This window comes from Carya illinoinensis, chromosome 3 (genome assembly GCF_018687715.1).
Source record: "Carya illinoinensis cultivar Pawnee chromosome 3, C.illinoinensisPawnee_v1, whole genome shotgun sequence".
Lineage (NCBI taxonomy): Eukaryota > Viridiplantae > Streptophyta > Magnoliopsida > Fagales > Juglandaceae > Carya > Carya illinoinensis.
Window position 1 is genome coordinate 17,838,803 of NC_056754.1, and position 19,073 is coordinate 17,857,875.

The 19,073-nt window shown below is 38.3% G+C and overlaps 3 protein-coding genes and 1 non-coding gene across 14 annotated transcripts; 1 reads left to right on the forward strand and 3 right to left on the reverse strand.

Annotated features, from left to right (window-relative positions):
- Positions 1 to 459: 459 nt before the first annotated feature.
- On the forward strand, positions 460 to 3,160 carry LOC122303574 (short-chain dehydrogenase RED1-like). The gene is made up of 3 exons (XM_043115406.1): positions 460 to 796; positions 1,966 to 2,125; positions 2,610 to 3,160. The coding sequence occupies exons 1-3, from the start codon at positions 460 to 462 to the stop codon at positions 2,944 to 2,946; spliced, it is 834 nt and encodes a 277-aa protein (XP_042971340.1). The 3' UTR covers positions 2,947 to 3,160.
- On the reverse strand, positions 2,033 to 10,513 carry LOC122303573 (regulation of nuclear pre-mRNA domain-containing protein 1B-like). 3 transcript variants are annotated; one of them, XM_043115404.1, is made up of 8 exons: positions 9,301 to 10,513; positions 8,259 to 8,506; positions 8,013 to 8,168; positions 7,731 to 7,887; positions 7,458 to 7,600; positions 7,284 to 7,319; positions 4,479 to 5,187; positions 2,033 to 2,203 (listed from the first exon to the last, which is right to left on the reverse strand). In XM_043115404.1, exons 1-8 carry the CDS (start codon positions 9,374 to 9,376, stop codon positions 2,199 to 2,201), a joined length of 1,530 nt encoding a protein of 509 aa, XP_042971338.1. In that variant the 5' UTR covers positions 9,377 to 10,513; the 3' UTR covers positions 2,033 to 2,198. The 3 variants fall into 3 exon arrangements, with proteins under 3 accessions (XP_042971338.1, XP_042971337.1, XP_042971339.1); XM_043115403.1 differs by lacking the exon at positions 2,033 to 2,203 and adding an exon at positions 4,301 to 4,358; XM_043115405.1 differs by lacking the exons at positions 2,033 to 2,203; positions 9,301 to 10,513 and adding exons at positions 4,301 to 4,358; positions 8,677 to 9,283.
- Positions 10,514 to 10,654: 141 nt separating this feature from the next.
- Positions 10,655 to 17,444, reverse strand: LOC122303572 (apoptotic chromatin condensation inducer in the nucleus-like). 9 transcript variants are annotated; one of them, XM_043115400.1, is made up of 7 exons: positions 17,031 to 17,444; positions 15,229 to 15,855; positions 14,228 to 15,138; positions 12,159 to 12,416; positions 11,916 to 12,067; positions 11,148 to 11,611; positions 10,655 to 11,033 (listed from the first exon to the last, which is right to left on the reverse strand). In XM_043115400.1, exons 2-7 carry the CDS (start codon positions 15,834 to 15,836, stop codon positions 10,916 to 10,918), a joined length of 2,511 nt encoding a protein of 836 aa, XP_042971334.1. In that variant the 5' UTR covers positions 15,837 to 15,855; positions 17,031 to 17,444; the 3' UTR covers positions 10,655 to 10,915. The 9 variants fall into 9 exon arrangements, with proteins under 9 accessions (XP_042971334.1, XP_042971333.1, XP_042971331.1 ...); XM_043115399.1 differs by having other exon boundaries at positions 14,228 to 15,112; positions 15,167 to 15,855; XM_043115397.1 differs by having other exon boundaries at positions 14,228 to 15,844; positions 17,035 to 17,444.
- On the reverse strand, positions 13,346 to 13,501 carry LOC122305963. Its single transcript, XR_006241388.1, has one exon. It is a non-coding gene; the product is annotated as a small nucleolar RNA snoR134 (small nucleolar RNA).
- Positions 17,445 to 19,073: the final 1,629 nt, after the last annotated feature.

Genomic DNA, 19,073 nt, shown 5'->3' on the forward strand with positions numbered 1-19,073 from the left:
AAGTCTCACGTATTTTTATTTTATTATTTTTTTTAAAAAAAATTAGATATATTTTTATGAATAATATTATATATCATACTATTATTTTATTTATATCTTATTATATATGATATGATGTATTTGTTATTATTTAATAATAAAAATAGAATATAATAAATAATTATTTAATAATAATAAATATATTATTTCTTTTATAATAGAATGTAAATAAAATGATAATAAGCTGTATTAAATTTTCATATCTCCTTACGGTTGGGGGGTATACACCAGCGGCTAACTTTATTTATTTATTTAATACTTCCTACAACTTGGCTTGTGAAAGAGAACGATCGTAAATACAACAGGACAAGCTGTCTCCTTCAGTCCTACTGATTTTGACAGAAATTGCTCCTTGCTATCAACGAATACCCGGGGATTCTGAATTCTGGATATTTCAAGAACCAAGTTTTCCACTGCCAGATGGATCCCTACGGCAAAGAAGTGGTACTAATCACGGGGTGTACGACTGGAGGCATAGGCCATGCCCTGGCCCGGGCGTTCGCCGCCAATGACTGCCTGGTCGTGGCCACCAGCAGGTCCCAGGGTTCGATGTCCGATCTCCAGAACGACCCCAGATTCTTCCTGCAAGAATTGGATGTTCTGTCAGAAGAGAGCGTACATCACGTGCTTGCCAATGTTCTGGAGAAGTATGGTCGGATAGATGTGCTGGTTAATAATGCTGGGGTGCAGTGTGTAGCCCCTCTTGCTGAGATCCCTCTCTCTGCTCTCCAAGACACTTTCAATACAAACGTCTATGGTAATAATAGTCTTCCGCGTTATGTCTCTTCTTCTCTTTTTCCTCTGAGATATGCTTAATCTGTGTTTCTCGGTTGGGTGTTTTTTTTTTTTTTTTTTTTTTTTTAGCGATTCCCAACATAGTACATGAGGATCTATGAGTTTGCACTGCTGAGTTTTGATTTCCTGCTGATGGTGCAAAATCAGACAACTTATGAATGGCATCGTTATTCTTGTGGATATCAATGATTTTCTGTGTGCGTGGGTGTCTGCGTTAATAGTGGAAAATTCAAGATTTCAGCTTAAATTGCAACCTTCTATCAGTTGGGGATGTAATTTGGAACTGTGTTATGATGGATCTTTCACTGTTTACATCCTGGAAAGCTAATTCCGCGGATTGATTTTTCAGAAACTGTATCACTTATATTTATGCTGCGCTGGCAGACCGATGCTCTTCTAGTAACGATTCTTTATTCTCCAAATGAAGAACTTCATTCTTCTACTTGCCAGCTTCTGAAACGAGGCAGAACATCCATGCCTCCTTCAATTCAATACACTATTCGACAGTTCAATTCAACACACACCCACAAACAAATACTTGAATTGTAGCTTTTTCCCAATAATGTCCTAGGACAGGAAAACTTGGCCCCAAAAGCATCCCCCGTGACTGAATAACTTTATATTACCATCCAGAAAGCTTGGAATTTATCTAATACTACAAAAAAGTTGAACAAAAGATGAAGCATCACATTAACATCCAGCAAACTGGTTGACCACATCCTCTTGATCTTTCTAAACCTAACTGCATAGTTGACCTAGTGAGCACATTGATGCAAAGGAGAAATTGGATGATTGGGATTTGTGAAATGTTTCAAATGTTATAAGTTTGGCTATGGATATGGAGCTTAATTCCAGGTTTTATACATTGTAACACCTGGTGCTGCATCTGATTAATAAAAACCTTTTGCGATTACAAGCAGAGGCAACCACTACTTCTCTCTCTCTCTCTCTCTCTCTCTCTCTCTCGGTAAAGGAATCTCTTCATATCTAAATTCCTGTTTTTCTTTTTCTTTTTTTTCTTTTTTTCTCTCTCTCAAATATCTCTTATTTCTTTGTTTACTTGGAGAACGTTGTTAACAGCATTTATAATAAGATCCATTTTCTTTGTTTATATTGTCATACTCTTAATAGGTCCACTACGGTTGGTTCAAGCAGTTGTTCCTCACATGGCATCCAGGAAAAAGGGGAAGATCGTAAATGTTGGAAGCATAACTGTTATGGGACCTGGACCATGGTCCGGTGCCTATACTGCATCCAAAGCTGCTTTGCATGCACTGACTGATACATTGAGGTATGTATATTCCCTGGATCAATCCTTATAATAAGCCAAGTTTACATCTGCATGAAAACAGAAGGTATTATCCCTACCCTGCAAAAACAAAAAGCACAAAAAAGTTAGTTTGCTTGCATATTGTTGGTGTTGTCAGTTATTTTGCTTATAGGGCACTGATATATATGCACAAAGATGTTGATGAGAATTATCTTACTAAACAAACTATTACTGTTTAGCAGAATGACATATTGGAAACTTCATGAAGAAACCCAATGACACAAATATGTTGAATGATTATGTTTACAAGTTAAAACTTTCTATTTCGTTTTAGCATGAGCATGGTATCTTAGTATCTAATCCATTCGGAGACCATCTCCTAGTTCATGGCTTTTTTATGGCTTTCTCACTTCTTATGGGGGATCCAGTGGGTTACTGAAGCAATTGGAATAAAAGGTTGGTGGATCCTTGTTATCTGGTAATTGAAACTCCATGTTACATGCAGATTGGAACTCAGACCTTTGGGGATCCATGTTATCAATGTTGTCCCAGGAGCTACCAGGTCGAACATCGGGAATTCAGCCATAGCCAACTACAACCGGATGCCTGAATGGAGCCTATACAAGCCCTTTGAAGCAGCCATCCGAGAGAGAGCCCATTTTTCACAAGGACATAAGTCGACCCCTTCAGAGGAGTTTGCAAGGAAGACAGTGGCTGCTGTGCTGAAGAAGAATCCTCCGGCCTGGTTCTCCTCTGGCCGTTACTCCACCATTATGGCAGTCATGTACCATCTGCCACTCTTTATTAGAGATTTTATTCTTAGATTGGCAATGAAATGTTGAATTGCAACTAGTGGTTACTTTCGATCGATTGCAACTTGTGCTGAAAATAGGCACACATGACTACCCTACACTTCATAATTCGAAGATCTTCTTAGAAAACTGAATGACAAAGAAGGTGATAATTAGTCTGTAAAAGGTAATCCATATCTTCACGTTTTCGTTGAGTATACAATGAAAGCTGGACAATGAATAAAACGGTTGGCATATTCTCTCAGACAAGACATGGTTGAGGCCATTTATGGCCGCGGTTGTCTTTAATTTTTGTTTTTTGGTTCCCAGTTCTTAAGTGGGTGCAAAACACATCTTTAAAAATAAATATTAAAAAAATTCATTTGCCTCTGAAAAGAGAGAGTTATGCACGTATAATCATTTTTGTATATTCCTTACGCATTCTATTGATTTAATTGGACAAAACAACTATTTTATATTACAAATAAAGTGACAGTTAATCACATTAATAAAATACGTAAGGAATACACAAAAGTGACTGCACATTCTTTGTTTTAAAAAGAAATAATAATTGAATCCTCTTAAATGAATTACGTTATATACAGTAACTTTTATATATTTTTTGTAAATTTCATTAATATGATTAGTCAAACTAGTTATTTTATATTAAAAATAGTGATACTATCAATCACATTAGTAGATTACATAAAGAGTACGCAAAAATAACTGTAAATAAAATTTTTATTTTCCAATTACCTGTAAATTTATCAATTCAGTTGTACCGCAATGTGTTAGGGTTGGCTCAATGCTAGTGACGGCACGGCAGGGTCCAACTATATAGTCTAGACTCTAGAGTGCATATATCGGCTGCACCAACATCCATTTATTTTCATTTCGTTTTGGGTATAACATCTAACCCGGCAAATGGTACATTCGGGACCATAACAAGTTTGCCCTCACATCTCCCTATCTAAATTTTAACCTAATCGGCTAGTCCAGTTCCATTTTTTAGACTTGCGAGATATCGTGCAACAGACTCGGCCAAACTGACTTTCCAGGAAGCCCGATTCATTGATGATAAGTTTTCACTCATTTCACTATGAAATGATACATATATTATATTTTTTGTTTTTGTGTATATACTTCCCAGTAGTAGCTCACTCAGTGCGACCCCAGGGGCCGACCAAATTAGTTACTGATAATTTTGATTTCATTTCAAGCAAGAGAGCTGGTCCACTAAGAAGAGATGAGTTGCACAACGTTGGTTTTTTTTTTTTTGGCAATCTGAAGTGACCACAACAGTTCCTTTGAGAAAAATCTTATTTTCGATTAGATTTCAAAGTAGGTTATATATCTAAATCCCTAGTCATTTCTGTGCATCTGGGGAATCATCCCGATGGACCAATTGAGTTCCAGTTATCACCAAATCCGTTGATTACGGGTATTAAAGGCATCCGAATTATCTGCAAATCTCAACAACGCCAATTTGAGGAAAACAAAAATGAATGTATGAAAACAAGGTCACGTGATTAACAGCCTATCTAAACTCAATTAACTTTGTCACTGAGAATGGCGAGGATTACCATAGAATACCATTCCTGGTGGCTGAAGTGGCCGGAAACTAGGCGGTGCTGGGGGTTGCTGTGTTAGCGGTATTGTTTGCTGCTGAGTTACTTGCAAAGTCATAGGCACCATTGGGCTGACCATATGGGGTGGGGGAGGTGGGGGTCCTGGCGGTAAGGGTACAAGGCTATTATAACCATAAGGGGCCATGATTCCTCCTGATGGCTGTAAATACTGTTGGGATGGGTTGGGAAGTATATGATATTGAGCTTGCGAGGTTGGGGCATGGTTTTGCATTGCTGATTGCGGAACCAAAACTGATTGATATGAATGATTTGGTGGCACGGTAAATGGCTGTGCTGACATGAAAGCCTTAGGATCTGAGACTGGCATGGACTTTTCAGGTTTTGCCATTGACTCAGAGCCTGAACTATTGGGCATGGATGTGAGTGAATTTGATGGTGCGGAGACCTGTGTTAGACCAGCATTCTTAGCCTCTTCAGCTGCAAATGTAGAAAGAACAGAAGTCATAATCAGTTGAGATGAGCTAGAAGCTGCAAGCTTGTCTGCAACCTCAGCTGCAATGGCAGCAGCTGACTTCCTAGGTGTTTGTTCTGCTTTTGTGTTTGCATCAGTTGTAGTGGTTGCAGTAGATGGTTTTGATATGTAATCTTCATCATCAACTCGCTTCCGCATGTTGCTGGCTTCCTCTGCCTGTGCCTGAGCTACCTATTAAATTGATTTAGATACAGAGTGATTAGCTATAATCCAAGTCATTACACCAAACATATCCTCACAGTATACCACATTTTCTCCGTGTACAGCTGAGCACAAAGATTTAATATGGCACTAGTTATAAATAAAGACGAACTCCTACATAATTTGTTTATGTGCAAAAACAGTAGATCTATAATTAAGATTCCTGATAGGGAATGGACAAGAAAGTAGTCTCAAAGAAAGTTCAACATCTCAACGGGCAGAAGAAAAAAAATCGAGGTCAATATAACCAAAATAAACAGCCATCCCAATTAGGCCGTACTTCTGGCATTTCATGTCGCATTTCTTATTACTGCACAGAAACACTTGTTTATGGTGATTGACCTTTGATAAGTACCTTGCTTACACTAAGGATGCTTTTGCGGCGGATCCATGCATGGTTCTATTCAATGGGGAGTAACCTTTATTATGAAGGCTAATGATTGGGAGGTGAATCGCTTCTCATCATTTTTTGATAGCTTGTACTTGCACATGGTGGGACAAAATGATGAAGATAAAATGATTTGGGGACAATCTAGGAGATCCATGTTTGAAATGCCATTTTACAATTCTTATATTTCTACTTTTCAAGAATTTTTAGCACTTGTCCTTTTGCTAGTTAGGTAATGCTCTTGTATACTTCTTGTGTACTAGGTTACCACCCCTTCTTCATCAATAAAATCTTATCATACTCATCAGAAGTATCCAAGAGCAATTTTTCATCGAAAAGACACTTAGCTCCAAAGAAGTGAAGAAAACTTCGTCATGTATTGAACTTGAAATCAATTACATTTATCAGCCTAGAATATTCATCCAGAAAGGAAAGTGGACAATACAATGGAACCTAAGCAGCTTAGGTACCCTTTGGCCAACTGAACTTTGAAAAGCATACAACATGTAGAACAGAATAATAAGAACACAACACTAAAAGGTTCCCTTGGAAGAGCATATGGAGGAGCAATGTTCCTCTCAAAGTAGCTTTCTTCGGGTGGGTGGCCTCCCATGGTAAAATCTTAACCATCGACAAGCTAAGGAAGCGCGGACTCTACATAACGGATTGGTGCTACATGTGCAAATGTAACGGCGAATCAACGGATCACCTTCTTCTTCACTGCAAAGCAGTTAAGGTATTGCGGGATGCAATCTTCTCGAGACTTGGTATTGATTGGGTCATGCCTAAAAGGGTGACAGATCTATTGTCTTGTTGGCGAGAGAATAGGGGCAATTGCCAGATCGCTACAACATGGAAGATGGTACCTCTATGCTTAATGTGGTGCACATGGAACAAAAGAAATGGCCACTGCTTCGAGGATAGGGAACGCTCCCCGGACAGTTTTAGGGACTTTTTCTTTCATACTTTGTTGTTGTGGGCCTCTCCTATTGTATGGAATGGAATAAGTCTAAACAATCTGTATGCTACTATCAGTAGCACGTAGTTTTGTAATTAGGCTCTTCCTTGTATATTTCTTATGTACTCGGGCTTTGCCCATTTACGTGGATCAATAAAACTTCTTATACCTATCAAAAAAAAAAAAAAAAGCAACAGGTTGCCTAGACATCAAATCATACAATTACCGCTACCAAGTCCTTGTGGCAAAGTTTCGAACTTTGGCATACAAATGCCACTCCCAAGAATGACCACTCAATAATAACTCCAACCTAAACTCAAAGGCAGTATATCATAGCACTGATCCATATTTACAATATTCGAACTTCAATGATAACTCTTATTTTTGCTTTACGCTTCCTGTCTAGCCAGAAGATTTTGTGTTGACAGTGTTGCTCAATAGCCTGATAGTGAGCTACTATTCTGAAGTTCAAGTTTCTCTCACGTAGCATGTTAAAAAAAAAAATCCAGAAAGCAAAATGAAAAAGAATTCAAGGAGATCATATTTAGTAGCAGAAAATGTATTAGTGTCACCCAAATTTATAATTTCTCTACATTGTTAGAGCATATAATAGCACAACCAAAGAGATAATCGTATAATAGCACATATGCTAAATACAAACCCATCTTACAACAGGGAAAGAATGAATACAGGACAAAGTTTAAGGAATAGTGAACATACCTGCATCTGAGTCCGGACATTTTCCAGTTCGGACTCCTGAAAAGAATTCAGAAAGTAAGCATAAAAAATTCTTCATCTGTTGCATATAATACACAAAACAGATCACCAGTCATCACATATATTAGATGATTAAAAAACCCATTAGACAATAAAAATGGTGCTATGATCAGGTACCTGTTCATGGAGCGCTTCTTTTAACTGAGATACAAGCGCTACTCTACTTGCTTCAACTGATTTAAGTTTTTCAATGCACTGTTTCAAAATATTTTCTTCCTCCTCTAGTTCTTTGGACAGATCTTTCCGCTTTGGATCTTTAGCTGGGGGGACAAAGAACACAAGTTTTAGAAACCCTTCAGATGTCTTCTAGGAAAAAATATGCATCAACAATACAGTCAAAAAGAAATTATTTCCAAGCTGCCTTTTCAATCCACATCGTAGACGGTTTACCATTTTGACAGGAAATATCAACATCTTTCTCCATCTTCCTCACACGGTGAACCGCAGACTTGCATTTACTCATTTCTGCATCTTCATTGGGACGTTCACTGAGTACCAAGTGAAATGCTGACACTATTTTCTCGGCCATACTTCCAATGGACAATTTCTGTTTCCAAAACAAAAAGTGAGTGGCATCTCAGAGATGCAGAGAAAAATGTAAGGCTGTGTAATTTCTAAAAAATCTAAACAAAAGGCAACAGAAAGATAACTGAAAAAGGTCCTTGTTCAAACCGTTCTAATGGAGCGTGAATCCCTTTTTACAATTCTGACCGAACGCGACCTTTTTTTGCTTAACTCCAATGGTTGAGGCAGTTCTTCTCCAAGCATTACATCTTTGAGGCTCCGCCCACGGGACCCAAACACTCTCCTTTCTTCCCATATAGCAACCTAAAATTATGCAAACACTTGTTTGATTGAGGAGATAATGAATGGGCCATATCATCAGCTTTAAACACATATAAAACAAGAAGGCTATACCAATCTAGAGACCACATTTTTTCCATGATCATCCCCTTTCTCAATAACGTCTTTGAGTGCACCGGGGAGAACCTTCCAAAACTCAGTAACAAATTCATTTCCTTTGCGCTTGCTATTCTGTAGAATGTCGTTTGCAAGATACAAAAGGGGAACTTTCTGAACCATCTGTGAACTGTGGAACTGTTTATCCCATGTTGCGACAATCAGTTCTGCTTTGCTCCGGTGAAATATACACAAATGTGACAGAGCTATGTAAAAAGTCAAGAAACACACCATATCGCATAACAAGAAAATACTAAGTCCGGTCCAGGAAATCATAGGAATACCCAATCTACATAAAATTCAACGAGTACTTATTAAGTTTGCTTTTTTTTTTTTTGTTTTTTTGGGGGGGGGGGGGGAGGGGTTGATCGGATACTATCCATTGGGCTTCAATTGATACTACCAGGCTGTTAATAATCTGAATGTTCATCAGCTATGTTCAACACGTATGCATTATGTCGCTGTCAAGACTACCATAGAGCCACCTGCAAATTTATCTTTCATACCAAGAGCAAGCATATGAGGTCTCTTCGAGTATCTGAATGTTCAATTATCTAAACAACTACCTAACTTATCTTAACGGCCCTTCAACCTACTTTACCAATAACTCCAATGATTTGAGGTCGTTTTAGTAAGATAGGTATAATTAAACCAGGGAAGGTGCATAAAAACTTTACCATCCAATTAGTGACATTTGTTCCAGACGAAATATTTCCTAAGTAAAGAAATAATTACAAATAACTTAAACTGATGGCTTAATTCAGAATTCATAACCTTTAATTGTAACTCAAACCAGTAGAAACCTAGCCACATCACTTCAAATTACAGATTGCAGCATATATATGTAACAACGGAAACGAAAAAACACATATGCACACAACATAATAACTTCATAAGCCCCCGACGCCCACTTTTGTTCCTCGCGAAGAATTGAACCGTGTTCATTAAATTAATAAAAAAAGTAAACAAAAAGTTAAGTTGAACAATAAGAAAAGGATACTTTCAATGCACTGCTGGGTGCTGTTGAGCTTGGAGAGCTTATCTGCAAGTATCTGCTCAGTGAATACACTATTCATCCCACCTCAACCAATGCCTCTCTTACGCTCTCCCACCAACTCAATACCGAATGAAAAACCCTAACGCACCTCAATCAAAAGCACTTAAATAGAAACCCCGAATTCAAGCTCTCGAGGCCCCATAGACGTATTCAAGCACGCCGGCAAAAGTTCTGAGCTTAAAACCCTAAAATTCGACGAAGGGAGCTACAAGAAGCGTCGAGTGGATAAAACCGATGCGTTTCGTGAGAAATTTGAGCAAATGCATGTACTGGAGAGGGAACGAAATGGACAGCGAACAGAACAAAAGGAATTTGGTAGAGCCCGAAAACAGGTAACGTAGAAAGAGAGCGAACGAAAAGACGGGGTTGGAGGAAACCAAGGAAATTGTACGGTGACAGAGGGAAGGGAATGAGAGAGAAATCAAGGAGCTGTCCGTAGGATATTAAAGGTGTTATTGGGTTCGTGCCCTAAAAAACGGGTCCCGATCTTCTGGAAGAGAAGAAACGAAGAGAAACGTTTCGAACGTAATTCAGATCGGGGTCGAAGGCGTTGGGGCTGTTTTCTACCCTTTCTCCAGCGTCGGCGGAACGCACGTGGCCATGACTCATGAGGGAGAAGAGAGAGTCGTAGAATATTATTAATTTTGTAATTATGATTCACATTAATTGAGATATTAGATTTATTAATCAAAGTTGGAAATAAATAAGATGAAGTCTAATATCAGGATTTTTACTAAATAAAACATTTTCCAATTTTCCACTAATTATTTATTTTCGTGACTTAAGTTTTTCTTCTTTTCTTCTTTTCGGCTCGATCGCAGCCCGCGGGCTCTTGAATCCCAGGAAATCTCAAATATAAAATAGCCGTTTTTCTTTTTAATATTTAAAAAAAAAAAAGACACAATGTCCTATAATTGAAGAAAATATAATATCTGAAACAGCTTAATTGTATGGCGGCCATCTGCTGATCCAAGGAGTCTGGCCTCTTAAAATATTCATCATCAATCTGTAAGAAAGCTTGGTTATATAATGAGGATTAGAGGGTGGGCGTCTTTGATTTATCGAAATCCAGTCCCGTATCTGTTGTATCTATTTGGAGATTGAATCCCCCCTTCTTGTTATCATCTTTTGTCTAGACAAAGAAACTATCATCCATCTTCAATTCACCCATGCGAAAAACCAATGGAGTCTTTTAGCATAATGAAGAGCCTAGCAAGCTAGCTAATCAGTTCATGAATTTTACTCTTCCTAAAATCTAGTTGTGAACCTAGTACTTATTATATGGCATATGGAAGAAAATAATAATAATAATAATAATAATAATAATAATAATAGCGGATTCAATGCCCGAAGAATCTGGGACACCCATCAACATGGAGATCCCCAACTTCAAACGGCATCTCTATATTTAAAGGGGGACATATCCAATAGAAATTAGACTCTCTAGCAACTCAAAAGTTCACAAAATAGAAACTCCAGTTCAACAGGAAAACGAGCTGCTCTAGAAGGTAAATCTGTCCACTCAAAGAGAGCTCTTAACTTTGAAGGATATTCTAAACTAGATATAACTTAACCTCAAATCAAAGCACTCCTCTCGCAAAAACCCAAACCCATCTACCAACTGGATGCTTCTGCTTGCCCGGTACATTTCCTTCCGACAAGCAACACCTGCAGACCTGCAAAGATGCAATCACATGATACTTTCTTACCATCATTATCTAACACACCGACCAACCCATAAGAAAATCCATTGAGCAGCTAGCAATAAGTTAGATAGCCTGATCCCCTACTGCTTGGTGTTTTTGCCCTGGGATGCAAGTTTTGCTGCAACTTGATCTTCTGACAATGGTAAATAGTAGATCCGAGGCGTTGATTTGGTTTTCCGAAAGAGATCATCCAAAGTGACAATAGGTGGATCAATTTTCTCTGGAAGTGGAGGTGGGGGTGGAAGATGAGCCCGCTCTCGTGACTCCGGTGAGTTCGACAAAGGTGGTGGAGGTGGGAGAGGAGGTGGGGGTGGAAGCTGCTGCCTATTATGCTGACGGGGCGAGGGCTGCGGCTGCGAGGTGGGAGGGGCTAGAGGAACAGTAGGACCAGAACTGGCAGGAGCAGCTGGAGTTTGAGGTGCCTCCAACCGCATTTTCACTTCCTGAGTATCGACAAACTCAGCCACTAAGAGACGCCCACCATTTGGAGGCCATTGCAGGTTATACACAGCATTTCTTGTCTCTATGGCTTCTTCTACTGATGAGTACTGCATAAAAGTTACCAGAACAAGGGGAATAAGAATATCCACATGATCCACAATTTCATATAAATGAATGCTAAAGCAAAACAAACTAGATGGGCCAGAAGGTTGTCTACTTATGTCATGTGGAGATTCTACAATAACTAAAAGAACTGGACTTTGTAGCCTAGTAGAACCTCTGTACATTTGAAAGACAACATGAGACAGCTTTAAAGTGCAGAAAGGCCACCCCTTCTTTGTAGCCTAATACCGACCTAAGAAAATGTGCTACTGTGAACACCAAATAATGAGTAGGGAAGTCCAGTCTTACAGTAACATAGCAATGGGTCTTGATGTGGTCCATCCAGAAATTAGTAACAGTCCCAGTTTTGCCCAGAAGTTCTTGCACTGCTTTCAAGGTGAAGGGCCGCAGAAATCGATCAATTCTAAGTGAATTAGATGGAGCTTTTTGCGATGGTGGAACTGCCCATATAAAAAAGGAAAACCGTTAGATATTAAATCAAATATTGCTAGAAATCTTAATATTTAATTAAAAAAAAAAGTTATAACTCACCAACACGTTCCTTTGGTGTACTATCACTATTTGTAGAGTCTGATCTAGAGAGATTACGTTTCAAACCAGTAGACTGGAAATTGTCCTTGGGGGTAGTCTGGAAAGTGTCCTTGGGAGTTGTCTGGAAAGCATCCTTGGGAGTAGTGTTAGGCGTAGAATTTGTACTCTGAGGCTCTGGAACTTTGAGGCCTTCAGAGTTCCACCTACGTTGCCTCTTGATTGGCTCATTATTTGCTGCTGCTTGATCTGTATGGACATCTAATAATATAAAAATTACAAGGAAATTTACTTGAAATGTTCAAATGCACTACACAATATAAAGAACCAAACATTTATTTACTGTCAAATTGTATGTTAAAAAGAACATGGAACTTTCAGTTATATAAAAACAACAAAACAAGTTTATTCTCAAAGAAGAATCATAAAAAATGGTTAAACATAAATAAGGTTGCCAAAGAAGTAGGAGCAAATAAGTAGGAGTTGGGAATGACTGAAAATAAATAGAAGCTTAAACAATGATGAAGACAATTAATTTTACATACATTTCTAAAACACTGACAGGTCAATCATATATGAAACGTCGGGCAGAAATCCAACACATAAAATTTAGGCAGCAGTCTAGCCGATCTTAAAATTGAATCGCATCTTGCTATGATACTGCTTGTTTCTCATCCAGAATGACATTTTAAGCTCATCAACATGGGAAATAAAACTAATATATATTAAGGCTAGTCATCTTAGCCAAATGCTGCCCTCAACCAGATTATAGTGAGCAAAATTTCCTTTTAATAAATGGTAGCTTGCAATTCCAAAAAATCACTTATATCTATATCTCAATCAGTGCAAGCAAATATTGGGCTCATCTCGACAATAATCAATCAAAGCAAAAAATAAAAAAGGATGTATATATGTATATATTTTTTTTTATAAGTTCCAGATCCACACTAATAAAGTTGTGAAGAAGAAATAGAGTACGATGGACAAAAATCTGTAGCCCGTATTTTCAGAGGCAAAACCATTGAAAGAAATAAACCACCATGTGAAAACCACCAGAGAACAATCAATATCTGCCTCGATGACTAGCCATTTTTTCATATCGCTATCTATAACAAGAAAACAAGCTAAAGATGTAGCAAGGCAAAGATTAAGGGGAAGAAACAACAGCTTTATAATTAGAAGATAAATTGAGATATGGGCATCAATTTGAAACAGCTCAGTTGTGGATAAAGAGAATGGCTGAACTGCAACACTTGGCGTCGGCTTGTTTTAGCAAGAGCAATGGGGCTTTCGCCATCATCAATTGATTACTCATTCAGAAAAGCCCGGGGAAGTGCATCGTGCAAGTTGAAAAAACCAATAACCTCAAAAGAAAAAGAAGAGGTACAGAGAGAAAAACACACACACACACACACACACACAAAAACACACACAGATGGGAATCTATATCAAGCCTATCACATTAGATATATGATGGGAAATAAATGTTGAAGTTGTATATGGAAGGCACTGCAATGGCAGGCTGAAAACCTTTCTTTGACCAGTAATGGCAGGGTGAAACTAAACAAATTTTTATTTCCCTTCACCTATAATCTACTGAAGATTGTAAACAGCTCCGTGTTAAAGGCTTAAGTTATGTACTGCCAATATTAATATGATTATTCAAGTTTCTCTTTCCCTAACTATTCAACTTTTGTCTCTCCTGACCAGAAAAGGGTTTTACTTATATATAAATATAAATATATATACGCTGTTTTATTCTTAAACAGATGGCTGCTTCAATTATCATCAACTAACTAATCAAATTGTACGGATTTTAAGGCATCAAAGTGCTCATATAATGGATATATAAGAGATCACATATGTTTTGCATACAACAAATAAATAAATGCATAAATAAGAAAATAAATAAAAATGAATGCAAAAAATAGAAAGAAAAAAATGCATCTCGATCGCAAGACTAAATAAAGCTTCAAAGCCAAACAAAGAATAGGAAGTAAACAAATGCAATAAATGATTAAAGAAAAAATTCTAAAAAAGATTAATAAAGACCATCAGGATCCAATTCTTACCATCAAGTTTTCTTTTCTCAACAGTTGCAGCTCGATGACTCTCATTCTCAACTTGGACATCCCTTTTCTCACCAGATAAAGAATCCCCAAGAACAGCAGCATGACTTTCCTCCTTCACAATAGGTACTCCACTTTTGTTGACTTCTTCAGAATTATACTTCCAATCAATTTGCTTACCCTCCAGCACATCCTCTTCCATGGAATCATCACCAGAACTTCGGTCTAAATTCAATTTTTCCGAGTACCCTACATCCGTACCATCAATTTTCTTGCTTATGTCTGCATCTGTAGCATTGTTGTCATCTTTCTCTGCATCAGATGTCTTGTTCTCAAGTGGCCCTTCAACATCCATTGGATGTGATTCACCGCCAACTGGGACAACATTGCTGAATGATGGTACCACCATCTCAGGCTTAACAACATCTAGTTCTAATTTGACATGATCAGTAATTACATTATCCTTTAGTTCATTCTTTTCATTAATTGACACAGAATCAGTAGAAATAGAATCAGATTTTACTTGAGACCCAAAAATAGGGCTGACCTCAGATACCTGGTTGTCCGGGGTAGAACAGTCGAGCTTGACACTCTCAGGAGTCTTTAAACTCTCAATCCCATGCAGGGGCGTTGAACCCTCATTCCCACGCAGGGGCGTTGAACCCTCATAACCCTCATTCCCAAGCTGGGGCGTTGACCCCTCATTCCCAAGCAGGGGCGTTGAACCCTCATTCCCAAGCAGGGGCGTTGAACCCTCATAACCCTCATTCCCACGCAGGGGCGTTGAACCCTCATAACCCTCATTCCCAAGCTGGGGCGTTGACCCCTCATTCCCAAGCAGGGGTGTTGAACCCTCATTCCCAGGCAGGGGCGTTGAACCCTCATAACCCTCATTCCCAAGCTGGGGCGTTGACCCCTCATTCCCAAGCAGGGGCGTTGAACCCTCATTCCCAAGCAGGGGCGTTGAACCCTCATAACCCTCATTCCCAAGCTGGGGCGTTGACCCCTCATTCCCAAGCTGGGGCGTTGAACCCTCATTTCCAAGCTGGGGCGTTGAACCCTCATTATCCAGTTGGGGCTTTGAGTTTCTACTCTCCTTCTCAGTTTCAAATTTCTCCAAATCCTGCCCACTCAACGCTACCTCAGATACCACAATCTCAGATACTTTAGCGCTGGTTTCAATGGCAGTTGTGTGAACAACCAGCTTCTCTTCCACCCTGCCAGAATCAGTACCACTGAAGCCAGCTTCCTCAACTTTTTCTTGATCCAAGGCTGCTACACTGTCATTAATGTCAACTTGAACCACAACCTTATCTGGCTCCTTGTTCTTTTTACCACCATGATCAGCAAGGTATTTAGCTGTTTCTGCAGCAACAGGCACCGACTGCACATCTCTTGCACCAACTAAAGGTTGGGTTCCACTATTAAGAACATTATCCACATCATTTCCAGCACTTTCCATTTCAATACGGATAGCTTCATCCAAACGTCTGATCAAATCATCCTTCAGCCCCTTGATTGTCAATTTCCTTCTCTTAAGTTCCTCTTTTAGCTCTGTAACCTTCCACTGATCAATTGGCCGATTGCCAAGAATGGGATACTGTGACGACATCTTTCCAACTAAGAGTCACCTTCACAAACCCAGTTAATACATTAAAATTGATACAAACAGAGTAACAAAACCCAGAACAGCTTCAGCAAAACATAAAATAAAAGAGGTAGTCTCTACGTGGCACTAAAAATGGATTGGACATGGATCAACAACATAAAAATAAAATAATTGAAAATGTAGCTTTATCCAATAAAAAAACATGACATAAGGCACATGGAACTGTAGATGAAACACAACTGCCTAAGCAACCTAACATGTACAGGCAAAGAAAATTTACAACAGTAAATCTTGTAGACGATTCAGTATCAAAACTGGGGTAACAGGATCTCAATATATATATATTTATAGGTGATCCAGAAGGTTTATTCATAAGAACAGGATCTTAGTATATGGGTAGTTCATCTCAAAATCTGTCGGGTATGGTAATGTAGAACACTAGTTTAATCCCATAAACTATTGAATTTCTTTTGTCAATTCGAATAAAATAAATAATATCTCCACGTTCTTTATAGCCTAACGGCAATGTATTTCTCACATGCATGTATGAGAAAAGTAACTTTCATGCAAGAAAAACACATCATGCAGGGGTAAAAAAAAAAAAAAGCAGATCCAAATCTAAACCTTTTTTTTTTATTTTTGATAAGCAAGATCCAAATCTAAACTTTCAATGGGATAGAAAAAGACGTCATGCTCCCTTTCGACATAATGTGTAAGCAATAAAATGCACATTACGCGTTACAACGAGGTTTGTATTAATTACCAGGTACGAAAAAGAATTATTGAAATTAACAAGCTATAGTTACCTTACATTCTATGGGAATATAAAATAATTCCCATAAATGCTTTCCAAGATACACATCCTACGTAAAGAACTATAAGCCTTTACAAATTAACCAATTCGTAATCTCGAGAAAAAAAAAATCCGCAAAAAAATTATCTAATAATGATGCAACATGCAACAAAATAAAACCAACTCAAAGGTGAAAAAGGACCACCTCAATTGCTTTCAATAGCCAAGAAATCTCATGACCAGAAATATTTCCATCAGAAACCAAAAACTTCAAGTTGAACACAAAGCCAGAAAAATGTGTGAAACAAACCCTAATTAATCCAGGCACCATTCGCTCCAGAATCAAACAAAAATGAAGAACGAAGACTGAAAAACAAACCATTGATGAAACAGATGGCACTTACTCACAGGAATAGTCGGATTCGCGGCGAGGAAACACTCAAAAGCCTAAACTTCCGTAAGGAAAGGGAGATGATATGTGAAACCCTAATTTCACAACACAAAACCCACACATTAGAGTAAGAACACGCAAACCCACAAAAATACGAATACACGTTTAATCTCTGTAAACTCAGCTTCCAATCATTTCGTTTCTTTTTCCTGAAAAAAAAACGACAACAAAAACACAGATAGATATATCTGAAACAGAGAAAACACCGAAACGAAATGAACAGGAAACAATATCTAATTGTTGAAGCGATTAAAAACAAAAATACACAAGTTTTGGTCTAGGGATTTTCTTTGGAGTTGTCTAGGGTTTTTAATCCCTTTCTATCGCTCGATTCGAAGGGAAGGTCCGTGTTAGTTACAAAGAGGATGAGGGGACGACTTTAAATAGGGAGGGTTTTCAATCTAAATATACCGATTTGTTCTTTTGTGGCCGAGATACCGAAAATGCCCTTTATAGTTAGTTACACGTGGAGGTGGATGCTTCTCGTTCATAACCAAGTACGTGAGTCCTAAATTTCTAATTGGTTCAACGCAACAAAAAGAAAAACCAAATTAAATAGAATTATTTTAAATAATTTTCTAATATTATATATATAGTTATAAAGTGCACATCATATTTTTTAAAAAAAAATTAAATTTTATTATTAAAAAATAATTTTTTATGTAACTCTTATATTTATTTATTTATTAATAGAAATGTGCGGCATTTAATGACTGCGTGAGGGGAGCCCTTCCCAATAAGAGCCCAAGCCCAACGGGATCAGGCTGTAGGATACTAGAAGGCCCTGGGCCCATTAAGCAAAAGTTGAGTTGCACTAGGAGCTCGATCTAGGAAGCTGAAGCACTGAGTCTATGATGCGCCTACCCATCTGGAGAGAATCGAGCACGGGGCCCAACTAGGCCAAAGATCCCACCTCGGGCAGGGATCACCTGGGACCCAAGTGGCCAACTGGGTCTTACCAGAAAGCACTGGGCATACGCCTACCTCCTAGAGCCCAAGCAATTGAGTATGTTCGGTAATGGGTGCACATGACCAAAGGCACGCTATATTAAATAGTATAAAAAGGAGAGAACAACACTACCGAGGACTACTTCACATTTAATGCATGTCAAGAAGTTCGAGCACGCAACATTGTGCTGCCTGAGGTGCCGTAGGACAACACGACCTCGGCTTGACACATTGCCATGACGGGGGGGCACTGGTGGCAAGTCTAACTCAAGTATGACCTGACATCTCATGATCTCTCTCAGCAACCGAGTTCAAGCAAGATATAAATACCCCAATCCTTCCCAGGGAGAATCTCTCTAAATTCTTACTCTTTCTCTTAACTCTCTTAGTTTTCTCCATCATTTATAGACTGTCAATTGACTTTGGCATTGGAGGGACCACATACCTCACCGAAGCCCATTCTTCTTCTTTGTTGTAGGTTTTGGAGTTTGGCTATTGTGGAATTGCTCGACCTGCAAAACACAACATCAACAAAATATATCTAATATTTTTCATTATTTTTTAAGAAAAAATAAATGATTGCAGGAAATAGTCAAAATATGGCTAGAAATGTTTTAAAGCCCAACCCATTTGATTGAGCTTTCAAGGCTAGTTCCAGGCTCGGGTCCTGCATATACAAACATTTGTACGTGTGTGTATACAATAAACATCTCCATTATTTTGTATAGTACGATAGTGGTGTATATATAATATTTGATCCAATACATGAGTAGTTTTGTTTTAGTTTAATTTGAATTTTCCTCATTTGGGATTCACTTTTCTCTCAAATAATATAGCCATGGAGATTTATAAATAGTGAATATTTTAGGAATGAGTGTATTTTTTTAATTTTTTGTTTTGCTGAGGTTTTTTTCTTCTTCTTTTCTTTTCCTTAATGGAGTCCAATTCAAGGCCCTTTATGTTCTCTAGATTTGGATTTAGTCAAATGATAATTTTCTAAATTATCGTTGATTGCTAGATAGATTTCATTATTTTGTCAAGGGTAATG